Source organism: Carlito syrichta, unplaced genomic scaffold (assembly GCF_000164805.1).
Source record: "Carlito syrichta isolate Samal-C Ts95f unplaced genomic scaffold, Tarsius_syrichta-2.0.1 Scaffold304090, whole genome shotgun sequence".
Lineage (NCBI taxonomy): Eukaryota > Metazoa > Chordata > Mammalia > Primates > Tarsiidae > Carlito > Carlito syrichta.
The window spans coordinates 169,702-188,624 of NW_007248186.1; the positions used below are offsets into that span (position 1 = coordinate 169,702).

Genomic DNA, 18,923 nt, shown 5'->3' on the forward strand with positions numbered 1-18,923 from the left:
ATCTCTACAAAAAATAAAAAAAAATTAGCCAGGCATAGTGGTCCGCGTCTGTAATCCTAGCTACTTGGGAGGCTGATGTGGAAGAATCGCCTGAACCCAGGAGGTCGAGGCTGCAGTGAGCCGTGATCATGCCACTATATTCCAACCTGGGTGAAAGAGTGAAACTCCAACTTAAAACAAAACAAAAAAACCCTGGTATATTAAAAGTTATTGTATTCAAAGTCAGCAAATTCCTTATTTTTTCTATATGGACTTCTAGAGCAATTACAGTCATTCCAGCATGTTTGAAATTACATATTAAACTAACAACAACATAAAATACAAATTTTCTACGAAAATACAATATAGGAGATATATCATGTCTTCCCTGAAAGAGAAATTTAATATTTGGACAAAAACTGTAAACTTTTGGTTACATTCAGAATATAACCTTTTAAAGACTTAAACGACTTGAGGTTTTGGCAGATGGAGCTCCTGCCAGTGGTGGTTCATAACTGTAAAGTTGCAATAACACAAGAATTCTAAACAGTTTTTTTTATCTGACTTTTACAACATCAGCTACCAGGAGGAAAAAAATGGCTTCCTGCAATGGAAAGTCTGGGTAAAGGAGTTGCTGAGGTGGACAATCCGACCCTGACTGCTGCCTTGACTGCACTCCACAATCACACAGGGCATCTGCACCAGTTGGAAAGGGCTCTTCACATCTCTCAATGCCTGAGTGAGATTTAAGATCTGTGGGAAGAAGACAGATTTTCACCAATTTAAAAAATATAAAAAGCTTCATTCACTGACATGATCTTAACCATTTCTTCACTATAATTCTTATTTCACCTACTTATGCACAACAGAGATTGTGATGAGAACTGTTATAAATATATAGTATATGGATGGATGAATGGATATTTATACACACACATGCATACACGCACATAAATGCACAAAATTAAATAACTTTTGCTAACTACTAACTTTAAAACATTCTAGAACATCCCTATGTCTGGGAGCAATGGGATTAGAGACTGAACAAGGCGAAGGGTTCTAAATATTCCACTGGCATAGAACCTAAACAATTCTGGTTTAAATAGTCTGGTTTTAACGAGATACTTGCCTTATCTGCCCAGTCAACAAATAAACGTACTGGATGCCTACTATGTGCTAGGCTCTGCACTAAGTGCTAGGGATTCAACAGTTAAAAAAAAAAATCAAATTCCCACCTTCATGGAGCTTACATTTTAGCAGAGGGAGGGGAGGTGTCAATAAACATGAATAAGTACATTATACCACCCGGGCTTGTTGGCTCAGCCTGTAATCCCGCGCCTTTGGGAGGCTGAGGTGAGTAGATTGCCTGAGCCCGTGGGTTCGAGACCCGCCTGGGCAGCAAGACCTCATCTCTACAATAAATCAAAAAATTAGCCGGGCGTGGTAGCGCATGCCTGTAATTCCGGCTACTTAGAAGGCTGAGGCGGAAGGATCGCTGGAGCCCAGCAGGTCGAGGCTGCGGTGGCCAGGAGCGCCACTGCACTCCAGTCTGGGCGACAGAGTGAGACTCCAACTCAAAAAAAAAAAAAAAAAAAAGTACATTATACCACGTAGTAGAGGTGAAAGTGCGATGGGGGAACAGGAAGCAGGGCAAGAGGATCAGAGAATTTGGGAAGGCAGTTATTTTAAGCACAATGTTATTCAAGTGTTTACTCTCAAACAAGACAATTACAACAAGAAAAAGTAAAATATGTTACATTTCATGTTCAGAGATACTCTTGGAATTTCTACTTGAGCATACAAACCAGGTCATGAAATGCAATGTGAAAGAACAGCCTATTCTACCCTCCATTCAGATAAAATTTTAATAATTGATTTTCTTTTTCCCTAATACTTTAAATAGTATAAACCAACTGGTTTTGTTCCTAGATGATCTGGAGTATTTAACACATCAGGAAAATAGACCTTTATCAGCAACAGTTGTTACCGATTATGTTTCAGTATTCCTTTTAAGTTCCTCCCCTAACATTTTTAAGTTGGCTATATTTGGATAACAATAAGGAAAAAACCTTATGAAATTTAAGTTTAGCCGGGTTCGGTGGCTCAGCCTGTAATCCTGCGCCTTTGGGAGGCTGAGGTGAGTGGATTGCCTGAGCCCGCGGGTTCGAGACCCGCCTGGGCAGTGAGACCTCATCTCTACAATAAATCTAAAAATCAGCTGGGCGTGGTAGCACCTGCCTGTAATTCCGGCTACTTGGAAGGCTGAGGCGTAAGGATCGCCAGAGCCCAGGAGGTCGAGGCTGCGGTGGCCGGGAGCGGCCACTGCACTCCAGTCTGGGCAACAGAGTGAGACTCCAAATCAAAAAAAAAAAAAGAAATTTAAGTTTATAATTATAAGCACTGTTCTTACCATGAAAATAAAATGTGTGCACTGCTATGGCTAAGGAATGAAATATTCTGGCTAGTTTCTTCTTTGGGTTTTAAAAATTCTATTCTAAAAATGTTAGTGTAAATTTACCAATTTATGTAATGTCTATTATTTTCCTGACTCTAAAAATAATATACGATTGTTGCAGAGAATCTGGAAAACAGAGACATATAAGAAAATGAAAGTCATTCTACAAATTATCAAGTTTCAAATAGTTAAATAATAACAAACATTACTGAATTCTAAAACTATCCTATTAGTATTTCTTTGGGAGTTCAGAAGACTCTTGAGACTCTTGCATTTATTTATTAAAGAAACATTTGCTGAGCACTCACTGTGTCAGGGAGAAGAGGAGATTGAATAGGAGGAAAAAAACCACGTGAGTTCTTCAAGAGCTCCCCTTCTAGAAGTAGTCAATGAGCAAGTACCTGCACAGTACGGGGCAATGTGACTACAGAGGACCTGCGCTCCACCTGTAATATCTGATCAGGCTCTAAGAATAAACACGTCTATTACTGTATGTTTAAATCAGAGACGATTCTTTTTAAAAACAGAAAGGAGCACACACTACAGGCCAGAGGAGAAACGAGGACCCTCCACCCGTGACATATCTGAGAGCTTGGTAGGGGCGTGACAGCTGTGGCATAAGCGCAAGGAGCTCTGCATCTGGCCTTGGCTTTCCTTTGGATGGGTTCTCTGGTCCTTACATTTCAGGGTGCAAAGAGTCACTCACTGTGAACATCAAACCACAGATGGTCTACTGATGATCGATTTTAAGCTGCTTTTCAACAGCAATGTACCCCATATGCTGATTTTAAAACCACATTGCTGAGTACAGTGTGACACCAGCATATTCCCAGGGCCAGCCACAGAATCAGGAGAACAACTTTCTCATGGCAGAAGGAGCCTCGGGGGCCTGGGCTGGAGTTTGGAAGAAAAACTTGTCCAGATGAAGAGGGAAAGGTACCCAAGGAGACAGAGTGGCGCATGAGGGCACCGCAGGGAGCTGGAAGGAAGAGCTGCTCAGAGCTTGGAGCCCAGGGGAGCAGCAAACCGGCAAGGGCCAGTGGTAGGCGCACTGCGTGGAGCCAGCGAGTGGAGGGTCCCACTGACTGTACTGAAAGCCTAGAATTGAGCCTGTACCCCGAGCACAAATCACGGGCATTTAAACTGTAAAACGTATGATCAGACTTGTTTTTAAAGATTGCTCTTGTCTTAACGTGGAAGAGGAATGGGAGAAAAGGTAAGGTCACCAGTTAGAATGTCAGCAAATCCAGTGAAGTGATGAGGGCTCCAGGCAGAGGCAATGCCTAAATGATGCAGATAAGCCCAGCTAATACAGACCCCCGATTTCACAGAAGAACATGCTACTAAGACTTTCTGAGCCAGGTTTCTTCCTATAGACTACCCTGTGGAGCTGTGGTGAGGATAAACAACAGGCAGCATAAAAGTTGGCTGGGTGTGGTGGCTCATGCCTGTAATTCCAGCACTTTGGGAGGCCAAAGAGGACCAGGAGTTCAAGACCAGCCTGAGCAACTTAGCAAGACCTCATCTCTATAAAAAATAAAAATTAGCCAGGCATGAGGGTGCACACCTGAGTTCCAGCTACTCAGGAGGCTGAGGTGCAGGATCGCCTGAGCTCAGGAGATCGAGGCAGTGCTGACTTGCGATAGTGCCACTGCACTCCAGCCTGGGCAAAGAGTGAGACTCCTATGCAATCAATCAATCAATAATAAAAAATAAAAGTAGCATAAAAGTATGCAGGAGAGGGTCAAGTACTCAGGAAACTAAGTGTTAGTTTCATTTTCTTTAACATCAATTATTACTAAATCTGTAAATGAGCTTCTGGTTTATAAGTCACTAAATACAAGCTCACTGTGTTTTCATAAAACAGTTTGAGTTATCATTACTGCCACTTTTTTCAGTTCATGTGGAAAAGGTATTTCACATTGCCCCTAAGTAAATATATTATCAGATTCAATGTTTCAAACAGGCACAGGAAGAACATGGCATGAATTTTACTGAACATGATTATGATCTACTGCTATTTAATTATCTTTAACTTTCATAAACATGAAACTTTATGGTTTATCTTTAACTTTCATAAACATTATCAGTCCCAAATTAAAAAAAAACCTCTTCATCTTAGTTTCAGTCCACACTTTTATGTGAGGAATTAGAGCATGTCACTGATTATACGTGTAAAGCTGAAGGCTTACTACAAATAGGGCAAAAGGCCTGGTTATAGAAAGCACACATTAGTTAATAAGCAAAACTGGAGAGGAGAAATTTAAGGAATCTTTATAAATGATAGAAAGGACATAAGTATTTTAACTCAGTTAAGATACTGGCTCAAATAATTTGAGTTTTTTGTATTATTTGCGTTTGTTTGTTAAGCCTCTGTTTAATAAGTGCTGATTTACTTTAGAATACCAACACCGCTGGGCTCGGTGGCTCAGCCTGTAATCCCAGCACTTTGGGAGGCCGAGGTGAGTGGATTGCCTGAGTCTGCGGGTTCGAGACCCGCCTGGGCAACTTGGCGAGACCTCATCTCTACAATAAATCAAAAAATCAGCCGGGCGTGGTAGCACATGGCTGTAATTCCGGCTACTCGGAAGGCTGAGGCGGAAGGATTGCCGAAGCCCAGCAGGTTGAGGCTGCGGTGGCTGGGAGCGGCCATGCACTCCAGTCTGGGCGACAGAGTGAGACTCCAACTCGGGGAAAAAAAAAAAAAAAAGAATACCAACACCACCTGGTTTTTTAGACTGTTTGTTAAGCTTTTTTTTTTAAAGATATGGGGTTCCACTATGTTGTCCCAAATCGAGTACGGCAGCTATTCACACGTGTGATCATAGCACACTCAAACTCCTGGGCTGAAGCAATCCTCCTGCCTCAGCCTCCTAAGTAGCTGGGACTATAGGTGCAAGCCACCAAGCCTGGCTTTAGACCAACTTAAAAAAAAAAAACCAAAACAGTTAAAACAAGAGCTACACAATCATGTACATGACCAGGGTCCGTTATTATTCTTTTTGGCTATCAGAAAGCATGATATCAAATTAAAATAAAATCAGATTAGGACATATAATCAAAGTATCATCATTTTATGTTTTTCTCTCCTCAGATCTTGACCTTGTCATTTTAATATTTTATTCCAAACATTTTTATAATGCCTAAACTGTTTTGTGAGTGAGACAGAATATGAATAAAAAACCTAAAATAGCAGATAGTCACTGGTATGTATATCTTTGTAATAAACCTCAGAACTGAAACATTCTTAGACAAGCATTTTCATTTTTAAATTAAAAAAAATTTTTTTTTTAAAGACAGGGTCTCACTCTGTCACCCAAACTGGAGAACAGTGGCACAATCATAGCTCACTGCAGTCCCAAACTCTTGGGCTCAAGTCATCCTTCTGCCACAGCCTCCCAGAGTAGCTGAGACTACAGGTATGTACTACCACTCCTGGCTAAATTTCTAATTTTTTGAAGAAACGAGGTCTTGCTATGCTACCCAGGCTGCAGGCAGACTTTTTTTGGGGGGGGGTAAAAGTCTCACTCTGTCACCCAGGCTAGAGTGCAGTGGCACACTCACAGCCTTCCAAGTAGCTGGAACTACAGGTGTGTGCCACCATGCCTGGCTAATTTTTTGATGTACTATAGAGATGAGGTCTTGCCAGGTTGCCCAGGCTGATCTCAAACCGCTGGACCCAGGCAATTCTCTCGCCTCCACCTCCCAAAGTGCTGGGATTACAGGCATGAGTCACCACACCTGGCTCAGATATTTTTTATACTTTAAATTTCTCATGTGTTAACTTTAATCTACAATTAAAGCTTACAAAATTATGTACAACTTTTATTTACTTATTTATTTTAAATAACATTCTTAAGATAAAAATATACCTTTGGAGATAAGAAAATTCTAGAAGATAAAGCATATTGCTATATCAAGGCAATTTGTTTCAACAAAAAGGTCAAATCAAGGCATAATTACCTATTCCTGAAAATTTCGTGCAAATATATTTGGGGGAAAAAACCTTGCAACATAATTACAATCACCGATCTTTTAATTCCTTCATTCTTGCCTGAATTACCAGAAAAAGCATCCCAGCTAGATTCCCTCGTTCTAGCCTCCACATCTGCTATAAGCACCCATTGTCCAGCCTAGTCTTTGCCGTGGTGGTTCCTAACCTTTTTTGGGTTAGGGAGCCCATATGCTAAGATATAAATCCTGTCTCCCTTCTCCACACACCCAAAATGCACATATAAACAAAACTTTACATACAATTTCAGGGACATCATAGAAGAAACCCAGAGTAAGATCTCCTCTTCCAAAATTTCTGTCTCAGCTGGGCACATAGGCTCATACCTAGGCTCACATCTATAATCCCAGCACTTTGGGATCCCAAGGCAGGAAGACTGCTTGAGCCCAGGAGTTCAAGACCAGTCTGAGCAATATAGTGAGACCTCGGCTTTATAAAAAATAAAAAAATTAGCTGGGCATAGTGGCACACACCTATAGTCCCAGCTACTTGGGAGACTGAGGCGGGAGGATCGCCTGAGCCCAGTAGGTTGAGGCTGCAGTGAGCTGTGATCATGCTGCTGCACTTCAGCCTGGGCAAAAGATGAGATCTTGAATCAAAAAAAAAGAAAAAGAAAAAGAAAAAGTCTGTCTCCTTACAGCGCTTCTTTGGAGCAATTTCTAGCTGCTCCAACAGCTTCCATGCGGAATCCATAATCCGGCTCCTAAGACCCTTCCTACTGCTCCAACCATTTCACTTACTGCTTAAGACTCACAACTCCAGCAAAGTGCTGTGCAAATACGATGGCTCACAGAAAGGGGCATCAGCTAAAATCATCAGTCCCTTTTCACTAACTCTGGCCTCCTCAGCAGACCAAAGTTCCCCAGGAAGGATTGGTTTTGCTCAATACTGTATTTCCAGTGACTAGTCTCTGGCAATAGTTCTGTCGATAAATATTTGGTAAATAAATGAATAATAATCTGGTGTAATGATATTTACTTGCTAAAGTTATATAATACAATGATCAGTGTAAAAACTTGACTTTCCTTTTTTGCCATAGGTATTGTAGCAAAAGCAGCTACCTTAAATTAAACGTATATTTTAGAAAGAGAATGCTAATTTATAAGTAGCTAAAGGACAATGCTTACTGTGTACTTTATTTTCATTTCAAATCTTCCTTTTGGAATATAAATACCATTCATAGAGTCAAAGAAGCAAACGTCATCTGAATCAGCCTGCAGGTCCACATAAGCAGATGCAAGGCCTTGTGTCTCTATCTTTAACCAGAAGTAAGGGGGGGAGGGGGGAAGGACTGCATTACAATCAGTTCTTTCATGCTCTAATCCACCTTGGTGGCATAGTTACTGACTGCCCCAGCAAAAGCCAGGCATGCTCTGCAAGGAGAATAATCTATTGGCAACAAAACTTGGTATTGAAACATCTAAGCAAGTGGATTTCAGGAAGAAAAAGGTAGTGACACCCAGGGACATAGGTATCAAAATGGGGACAAACAATTCATGGCGGCAGGGGAGGGAGGAGACAACTGGCTAAATTAACAATATAGAGTAAGGTCAAAAGTTTTAACTAATTTGTAAGACAATATAAGAAAGAAACTACTTAAATCAATTCCACTTCTAATCATCTGAGCTATTTTGGTACAGGATAACAGGTAGTTTTAAGAATTCATCTCTGAGTCACAGTGGAGAAAACAGTTGACTACTGTTTCAAAGAGATTTCCCCCCATAATGAATAAGATTATAAAAGGGGAACCTACCTGACCCCTCATCACAGACATCTGACTTTCAAAAGTAGCTTTGTCAAATCCTTTGTCAGTCTATCACAAAAAAGAAAAAAAACATTAAATTCCCCAAATCAAGATCTCTAAAACAAATGTTTGAAAGCAAACAAACTCCTCAACTCAGCAAATAAAGCCATTTACAAAACTTTCCTAGATAAAATAAGACAAAAAGAGTACTTTTACCCAATATATTTTTGTATATTTCCAGAAGGTGACAAGATTGATTTGTCTATACCCCAACTTGTTCCAGAAAGGATGACTTTCCAGCCAATGGTTTTAGGCTTTTTAAGAGAATTAAATCATAGCAGTTCACCAAACACGCATTACACTTTATAGAGTATTCTGGAAAAAAGTCAACTTTTGAAGAAACAAGTTCTTAAATTTTAATGTAGACTCACTTCAAAGAATACGAATAGTAAGTGTAATTTGACATGTTTACGCTTCTGTGAAAGTAAAACTGCCAATTCTCTGCCAGATCTGGCTCTACTACAAGCAGTGACAGAGAAGTAGCAAATCACAAATTTGTTCTATTAAGAAAATCCCTTCTATTTTAAGGTCTATTTCATTTTCTGCAATAATCAAAATTAAGCATTTATTTACCTTGAAAAGTTCATAAAGATCTTCACATAAATCTTGCACAAAGTTCATGTCAGAAATATATGGTAGAATCAAGTTTCTTATTTCTTCAGAAAAAGGAACTTTTGCTTGAGGAAGCCAAGCCCAGTGAAATGGATCTAACAGAAAAAAGTATTCTCCTGATCAGTGGGAGGAAATGGTTTATTTAGACTCACATGTATCCTGGTTCTTTCCTTTAACTCCTAGGTACTTCCCAAAAAGGACAGGAGAACAAAACTAATCAGAGCACAACTATCCTTGGCAACCTAACTGCTCAGATTTGGATAGTCAGTTCAGATAGTAAAGGACAGAAAACTAGTTATGTCTGAGTTTTAGACAGTAAGGAATAAGAGTCTGGCAAAAGTGGCTATCAAATAGCGCTATTTCAAAAAGCACATCTGAATCTATCTGGATCCTGAGTTTAGAAACTGATTGAGGGCAACCCCTTTGGGCCCCCTCCCACCGTGGGAGCTTTTCTTTCCTTTCAATAAATCCTTTCTTTTTTTTTTTTTTGAGTTGGAGTCTCACTCTGTCGCCCAGACTGGAGTGCAATGGCCACTCCCGGCCACCGCAGCCTCACCTGCTGGGCTCCGGCGATCCTTCCGCCTCAGCCTTCCGAGTAGCCGGAATTACAGGCATGTGCTACCACGCCCGGCTGATTTTTTGATTTGATGTAGAGATGAGGTCTCGCCAAGTTGCCCAGGCGGGTCTCGAACCCGCGGGCTCAGGCAATCCACTCACCTCAGCCTCCCAAAGGCGTGGGATTACAGGCCGCGCCACGGAGCCCGGCTAATCCTGCTTTCTAAAAAGAAAAAGAAAGAAAGAAAGAAAAAAAAGAAACTGATGGATACTTATACCTTGTTCACAGCCCCACGGCTAGGGTCTCCCTGCTCTCCACAGCTACAAATCATCAGGAATGACCACTCACTTGTATATGGATGATAATCAAAAACATTAAATCACTGGGAAGTAAATAGGTGAGTGGCTTTAAGAGATAAAAGATCCAGGACTCTGGGCTACCTCTAGTTGTTTCTTAAGAAGGCCATTAAGTCTACACAGTGCCTGGACTAGAAAGATCTGTACTGGTATAACGGTGGAATCTTCTAGAGGGGATGCATATTCAGATCCCTGCAAAAAAGTTAAGGCGCATGACAGTGTGATGATCCACAGGGCTGCTGTAGGGGTATCCCATGGGAATCCATGAGGAAGAAATCTGCCTTGGGAGTCTGTCCTTCTCACTTCTCTTGTATCTACCTCTTTGCCTATGACGGGATGTACACTCCATTCTAAAGGAAGCCTTTACTCTGGCCCACAGCACCTTGAAGCTATGTCCAATTTCCTTATCTGTCCCTGAAGAAGTTCATCAAAGAAAAGTCCTTATATTTTGCCTGCCTCTACTTCTAATCCCTTCCCTCAACTTCTTCCACCACCATCTAAATTCTTTCTCCTATGACCACCAGCCATGTCCTAAAGGTCTCTCCAAGGGCCGTTTATAGTTGTCAAGCTCCTTAATCTCTCTGTTGCAAGCAGCACTGTTTCCCATTATCTTCCTTACCAAATTCTCTCCTACTGGCTTTGGAGACAGCACTCTCTCAAAGGTTCCCATCTGTCCTATAAGCCACGCCTTCCCTCTTTTGCTAGTTGCTCCTTCCCTCCTTCAATGTCGCTGTTCCCCTAGATTCCATTCTCTTCTTCATTGACTGAGTTCTTAAGTACCTGGCATTGTAATAGGCAGCAGTGTTGGTTCTCCATCATTTCCCTAGTGACAGCAAACACCGTCATGGCTTCCACTAGCAGGATGAGCGTTTAAAAACTATATCCTCAACACCAACTCCTGTTTCAAGCTCCAACCCTTAATCTCCAACTGCGTGCTTGATAATATTCAAGATGTACTTTAGACAACTTAAATGTAACCCTTTTAAGATGCAATTTGCATAAAGGTTCCAAATATTAGGGAGAAATAACATAGGAACCAAAACATTGCACATCAACAAAAGATAGGAAAGATAGGAAAGGGGTCAGGCATGGTGGCTCACACCTGGGAGACCAACCCGGGCAACACAGGGAGACTTCGTCTCTACAACAACAACAAAGATAGGAGAGGCAAAAAAAAAAAAAAAAAAAATTGAATTTATGATAAATGGAAAAAAAATAAGATGCCAGGAGAAGTTAGCATATGTCAGTAGTTTACTGACACTTAAACTACGGAGTTAAATGCACCTACAAAAAGACTCAGGCTGGGTTAAAAAAACAAAACAAAATCCAGCTAAGTATTATTCAAAGTCATATACCTAAAACAAAATGAAGAAAAAGATTAAAGTGGAGAATAATACCAGGTAAATGCTAACAAAAAGAATGGAGGTATAACAGTGTTACAACAGACAAACAAGAAAAGCAGAAAACACTGGAGGGAACAGTAAGATATACTGCATACAGATAAAAGAATAAGCCATCAGCATGAAAAATCATTGGACCGTTATGTGTGTGAAATACCAAGCAAAAAATGCAAAGAAATGAAGAAAGAAACTGACAAAAATCACTGTCACAGTGGTATTTCATTTCCTTTCAAAAATTAATAGATCGAGTGGTCAAAAAAATAAGGCTATGACTTACATGATGAACAACTAACAAGCCTTAATTAGCAGACAGATACAGAATTTTGTGCCCAAACATTATTTTCAAATAGTCCTTCATATTGGCCATATATAAGATCACAGAGAAATTACTAACAAATTGCAAAACACAAAATTCACACAAGCCATAAGCACAGATCACAATGCAATAACACTGGAAGTAACAGAGGACAGCTTTTTAAAAATAGGAATAGACAGTAAAAAAAAAAAAAAAAAAAAAAAAAAAAAAAAAAAAAATCAACCAATCTAGAAATTTTTAAACCAAACAAGATACTTCTAAATTATCCCTGTCAAACAGGGCAGCCTCTATCCTACCTGTGGCTTGGCCCATATGATACCCAAAGGAAAACACACGGCCTAATATGCATTTATAAGATAGCAATAGATGGAAATAACTGAATAATAATGATGGAAAACATAAATCAATAAAAGAAAAAACAAACAAAAAGTCTAGTCAATAAAATAAAAAGGCAATTATCTAAAAAAAAAAAAAAGCCAAAATATATCAATAAATAAAAGGACAATGTTTAACTGTAGAAAAATCTTTGGCAAGCCTAATGAGGTAAAAAGTCCACTAATAAATGGTAGAAATTGAAGAGACATAATCACAAATACAAAGATTTAAAAGACTTATTACATATTTAAAAATTTGGGGGGGGGACAGGGTCTCACTCTGTTGCCCCGGCTGGAGTACAGCGGCATGATCACAGATTACTACAGCCTTGAACTCCTGGGCTCAAGTGACCCTCCCACCTCAGCTTCCCGAGTAGCTGGGAATACAGGTGCATGCCATCAACCTAGCTAATTTTTAAATTTTTTCGTAGAGATGAGGTCTCACTATATTGTCTAGGCTAGTCTCAAACTCCTGACCTCAAGCCATCCTCCCTTCTTGGCCTCCCAAAATGCTGAATTGCAGGCAGGAGCCACTATACCCAGCCAAAAACATTTATATCTTAAATGTATACAAATACAAATAAACATAAACAAAAACAAATAAACAAAAAAACCTAGTATAATGAATTGCCATATTCCCAATAACCTAATTCAATTATTACCAAATATTTGCAAAATTTTATTTGTCGCCTTTGTGCCTCATCCCCACATGTATTTTAGGGCAAACTCCAGACATCATTTCACTTCACCCCCTACATAACTTACTATGGGCAGAGGGAATTTCTTATAAGAGAATTATATTAAAATGTTATACTCATAAATCAATAATTCAAGAGATATGGATAATTTTAAGCAAAACAAAAGTGTCTCAAACCAGCTCAAGAAGATGTTCGAAAACCTAATAATCAGCCGGGCTTGGTGGCTCAGCCTGTAATCCTGCGCTTTGGGAGGCTGAGGTGAGTGGATTGCCTGAGCCCATGGGTTCGAGACCCGCCTGGGCAACTTGGTGAGACCTCATCTCTACAATGAATCAAAAAAATTAGCTGGGTGTGGTAGCACATGCCTGTAGTTCCATCTACTTGGAAGGCTGAGGCGGAAGGATTGCTGGAGCCCAGCAGGTCGAGGCTGCGGTGGCTGGAAGCGGCCACTGCACTCCAGTCTGGGCGACAGAGTGAGACTGGCAATGCAAAAAAAAAACCAACCTAATAATCACCCACAGAAGAGGCTGGGAAGCCAAGGAGAGCACCACTGGCTAAAAAGGGGGTGGGGTGGATGGCAGGTCTCAATGGTTTTATAAGTGAACACAATCTAAGACTTAAAATATACACCTACCAAATTATTAAGAAATATCATTCCACTTATGTATATCTTTATTTATTTATTTTTTGGCCTGTACAAATTTTGTATATTTTAAAAACTGGAAAGCTACCAAACTAATTTTTCAAGGCTAATACAAGCCTAAAAATTAAAACCAAACAGTCATCCAAAAAGAAGTCAACAGTATCAGCAAGACCCATGTCATACATGTCCTCTTCCCAAGCACCTAGAACTGAGCCCTGATTCATGATACTTAATCCTCTATTGCTTTCTTATAAATGCATATTAGGCCATGTGTCTTCCTTTGGGTATCATATGGGCCAAGCCACAGGTAGGACACCGGCTGCCCTGTTTGACAGGGATAATTTGGAAGTATACTTTTCCTCCACTATTTTGATATCTGTAAATTTTGTTCCCTTTCTATTCTGGAAAAGAGTTAACTGTAGAGTCTTTGGAAGGTCCTACTCACATGCTCGCCATTCATCAGGATGTTTAAAAGGAAAGGCTAGACCATTGTCAATTGCAGCTATTTTGATAAGCAATGCTTTATCATCAATCCATTTTGAACCCTAAAGAGAAAAAAAAATGAACTGTTGACAAAAAACCTATATAAATATTTTCAAAGAATATGAGGTTTAAGTACATATTCTCTCTGAAGAGCCTATGAAAATTAACAATAAATTGCCACAAAGAATACAAACTCACCCAGGAAGAAAAGAGATTGAGATTATCTTAAAAACCAGTAAGAAGCGCATAATCATTATTTTTAAAAATTTGACATTATATGTTTACTTAGTAATAGCTTCATTTTTTTCCTCTTTGAAGGTCTTGAAAATATTAAGACTTTAAAAGTGATGGTCTAGGTAATGCATTGCTTAAATGTATAACACTTGTAAAATAGTACTGATCTTTAAAAAAATAACTTAACAAAATTATTTATCAAGATCTAGTCTTTCTTAGGGTTCCATCAGGTCCTATACATAATTAAGTCCTATGAGATGTTTCTCAATGAAATTCCCCCAAAGACCATAACTAACTATAACAAGTTCCAGTAGAAGGAACCTCAAGATATTCTTGACTACAGACTATATGTAGGCCACTCCTAACTTCCACAGTCTTTGCAGCAGAAATGAAAGTGTCAGGAGCAAGGCGATTTTCATGTTAAAAAGTAATTCTAATTATTTAATGACAGGTGGCTACCATTACTAGATAAAAACCATAAGAGTGAAAAAGGCGACTTTGGGGTTAAAAGTACTACAGTGAAGCCTCATATAATGTATGCCAGATTTCTTCCTTCTAGCTTATATCAAATATCTTACTTCAACAAAAATGCACCAAATACTAAGAGTAAAATGATGATTTCAGCAAAATCAAATTGTTGAAGATATACCAATAAAATGAATTCAGGAGCTTATAAACATGCTCGTGCATTTTAAACCCATTTCTGTAATAACTGCCATTTATACTTATTTCTACCACTCTTTAATTTACAATTTTATTCAGGTATAATTAACACACAATGAACTTCCTGTAGTAATAAGCTCAACTTGATGAGCCTTGACACATGTGAAATCTTCACCCAAAAGTTTCCTTGTGTCCCTTTGTAGTCCACAGTGGCTTGTTTTCTGTTACTAGAAACTAGTTCTCATTTTCTAGATTCCTACATAAATGAAATCATAAAACATGTTCCCTTTAAGAATAGCTTCTTTTTTTTTTGAGTTGGAGTCTCACTCTGTCACCCATGCTGGAATGCAGTGGCATGCTCACAGCCACCCCAGTGTCGACCTGCTGGGTTCCAGCTATCCTTCCGCCTCGTCTTCCAAGTAGACAGAACTACACCGGCTAATTTTTATTTGTTGTGGAGATGAGGTCTCGCCAAGTTGCCCAGGCTGGTCTCGAACCCTCAGGCTCAGACAATCCACTCCCCTCAGTCTCCCAAAGTGCTGGGATTACAGGCTGAGCCACTGAGCCTGGCTGAATAGCTTCTTTTACTCAGCATAATTTTAAGATTCATCCATGTTACTTGTGTGTATCAAGTTTTTTTTTATGTTAAATACCATAAATATATATTTTTTAATTTCCTTGATCAACATGTAAAAGTTCAAATTTTTAAAAGTGATGCTGTGAGAAGACAGAGATTATAAATATTAGAGAAATTTTTAAATTGCTCATTCAAAAAGTTCAAGTGTACAAATTATTATAAGCTTGTAAAAATATTCTGAAAATATCTCTTATGTAATACCTAAAACTTGAACTTGGATATTCAAAGTGGACAGCAACTAATCTAGTATCTATAACTCTGATAGTGTTATCAGTCTATAGGCTGGGCATGATGGGTCACACCTATAATCCCAGCACTTTGGGAAGCCAAGGAGGGAGGACTGCTTGAGCCCAGGAGTTCAAGATCAGCCTGGGTAACAAAGCAAGACCTCATCTCTACAAAAAATCAAAAAATTGGCTGGGTGTGGTAGTATGTGCCTGTAGTCCCAGTCACTTGGGAGGCTGAAGTGGAAGGATCACTTGAGCTCAGAAGGTCGAGGCTGTGGTAAGCTATGACCATGTACTGCACTCCAACCTGGGCAACTGAGTGTGATCCTTGACTCCATAAAAAAAAAAAAAGGTCTATGTAGTCTGCTATGTATGTTAAAACCAACTTCTTACAGGTAGTAGAAGTACTTTTTAAAAAGTTCATCGGATGGTATTCACAGGTAAAGCTGACATGTTCCATTTTAGGTAATATTTTATTCCCTAACAGAGTACTGAATCACAAGACTCAAAAGGAAGTGAATGACTAAAATACAAACATGGTGACCAAAAATACCAAAACGCAAAATAAATCTGGTGGTTCTACAAATTTCTCAAGCACTAAAAAAGTACTAAGCTCGTATTATTTTTTTAGTCTCATAAAAAATAAGAAAGCTGCCCAGAGATGATAAAAAATAGAATTGATAAATGCAATGTAAATAAGTGATGGAAAGACAAAGGATGGGAAAAACAGAGAAAGGAGATTAAAAACCAAGGAGCCAAGTGAAGGAAGGAGGACATGGTGAAGAAAAACTTAACTTCAAGAAATCTTTCATAAAAATTGAATATATTTTTTATTTGCTTACTTTAAATGTCCTTACCTTATGGTCATTTTTCTTTCCACATTTCTGTTTTTCATATCTGATTAACCAATTATCATTCCCCCTGTCTTTCAAAACAAACATGAAAATCTGTCATTTCATTTTTAGGGACTTTAGGTCTTAATATTAATGAGAAAAATCTAGTCATCTCTTGATTTTTGAGATTTTCATTGGTTATCTACAGCATATGCTTGCAATATTAAAGGTTCCAATTTAACACAAACTAAAAGAAGAAAAACCCACAAATGTCATCTAACATTTATTCAACATTTTCTCTATGCCAGGCATTGTTGTAAACTTAATTTGTAGTAATTCATGTAATCCTTATAACTACCCTGTGAGATAGGTATTAAATCAAGGTTATTAAAACCAAGAAACTTCTTCACTTTAGGAAGAAAAAATACCTATTACTGGGCAAATTTTTAGGGAAGCTGACCTAATGTCAATCTAGGAACAGTCTGTACTGTATACTAATTTTAATATTACCCAAGACCATATTAATTAAGAAAATAAATTGGCCAGGCTCGGTGGTTCAGCCTGTAATCCCAGTACTTTGGGAGGCCAAGGTGAGTGGACTGTCTGAGCCCGCGGGTTCGAGACTCCAACTCCAAAAAAGAAAAGAAATCTAGAAAATGGATGCTTTTTCAGAAACTAATAGAAACATGAAAACTTTTTTTCTTTTGAAAGCAGGATTTATTGAGAGGACAGAAAAGCTCCCACAGCTAGAGGGGACAACATTTTTAATCAACCAGTGATTCTCAACTTTAGAGTGCACCAGAATAACCTGGAGGGCTCCTTAAAACACAGCCGGCTGGCACCCACCTGCAGCGTTTTTGCATCACCAGGTCTAGGTGGAGTCTGAGAAAACATGTGTTTAACAAGTTCTAATGCTGACCCCGAAAGTCTGGGAACCCCTGCTCTAAATTATCTACATCATGGCTCCCTTACAGTACAGAAAAAACTAAGAGGTGAATGTATTTACAAACTATGCTAACAGCCACAGATTGTAAAAATCAGCATCTAACATAATTTATACATACATTATTCACATTATGCATAAAACATTTCTAATATCTGGAGTGGTCCTACCCCTAGAAATTCCTCTCTGGGGGACAGGAACTGATCACTGGAGTCTGCTAAGAGTCAGAATCCAGTTCAGGATTCAGTCTGCCCAGGGGCATTAGCCCCACATCTGTTTTCCAAGGCAAGAAGAGGAAGTGGCTTCAAGACTGCCGCATCAAAATCATATGGCTTTGATCTGGATAACAAGAATACAGTTTGAAAGCTAACAAGATTTGAATGAAAAAATGAGAGAACATCAATACCTGTATTTCTGATGATGTAATCCAAAATAACTAATCTTTCAAATTGTGACTGAAATTGTTTTCTAACATTTTCAGGCAAAGGGTCGGCTTCAAATTTCCTAAGCCAATATTCAGCTTCCTTGTAACCTTCAACAAATAACTGAAAGGAACCAATCTATAATTTTAAGAACTACCGTTAGAAAAGAAAGCACAAGAACAAAGGGGTTAACTTTTTAATTCTCAGCAGTACTGTCATAAAATATGCTATATAAAAACAAAGGAAAGGAAAAAACCGCCAATTTAGATAAGCCACATTTATCAAAAAAACTATTTTTATACACTAATTTTAAATAACCACATGAAGACTACAAAGCAAATAAAAAATGCTCAGCCCTAGACTTTCCAGGAGCATAGCAGATATTTTAGGATAATTAAAAAAGAGAATAAACATGTACCCTCAAGGTGACACTCTTACAAAGAATGCCATTTTCTACAAATATTCATTAAAATGAATTTAATTACAGAGGCCAAATTTTAATCCTATCCTGCTCATTTAATAATAGTGCAATTTTATCTTACTGAAGAACCTTTTCATAATTCATTTTACAACATAAAATACACAAATAATTTTATTTTAAGAATTGAATGGATTCCTTGACCATGCAGATTAAAGACACTATCATAAATTTAAAAGAACTAATCAATTAATTATAAGCTCTATAGTAATTTTGAAGAAATAGTTATTTTCTTAAAGGGATTATTTTAAATGGCATTTTTATTACTAGCATGACTAGTTAATGTTAGACAATTCAGTAAAGAAGGAAATACAGATAAAAAGCACATGACATATAGGTAATGGGTAACCTGGTTTACCTCATGAATGCAAACAAGCAAATCACGACAAAGAAAATCTATTTCTCATCCTAACACTTAATGCTCTTGTTGACATAAAACTTTAATAATTTCCTAAAAGTTTCCTACAAAGCACTTATATTTAAGTTTTGCAGCCATAAATATGAAAACAATATCCTGCTTCAGTTAGACTTATTTCAGCATATCCCAGGGGACCAGGTCTCGTAAAAATTTTCAAACTCCTGCTGACTTGTAGTACAATTTTTAAAAAAAGTTAAATATGAATTTCGACTCAAATTCTTTTTTTTTTTAGTTGGAGTCTCACTCTGTCGCCCAGACTGGAGTGCAGTGGCCGCTCCCGGCCACCGCAGCCTCGACCTGCTGGGCTCCGGCGATCCTTCCGCCTCAGCCTTCCGAGTAGCCGGAATTACAGGTGCGCGCTACCACGCCCGGGCTGATTT

At 38.7% G+C, this 18,923-nt stretch overlaps 1 protein-coding gene across 1 annotated transcript in view; it reads right to left on the reverse strand.

Moving 5' to 3' along the window:
- Nucleotides 1–216: 216 nt before the first annotated feature.
- The window catches only part of PI4K2B (phosphatidylinositol 4-kinase type 2 beta), a gene marked incomplete at its 5' end in the record, with an annotated part of 32,448 nt that continues 13,741 nt past the window's right edge, over nt 217–18,923 (reverse strand). Inside the window, 6 exons of the mRNA XM_021713087.1 lie at nt 217–732; nt 8,200–8,259; nt 8,824–8,957; nt 13,651–13,750; nt 16,307–16,374; nt 17,632–17,785. Of these exons, the coding sequence (XP_021568762.1) occupies nt 559–732; nt 8,200–8,259; nt 8,824–8,957; nt 13,651–13,750; nt 16,307–16,374; nt 17,632–17,785 (690 nt within the window). The remainder of the gene's footprint in view (nt 733–8,199; nt 8,260–8,823; nt 8,958–13,650; nt 13,751–16,306; nt 16,375–17,631; nt 17,786–18,923) is intronic.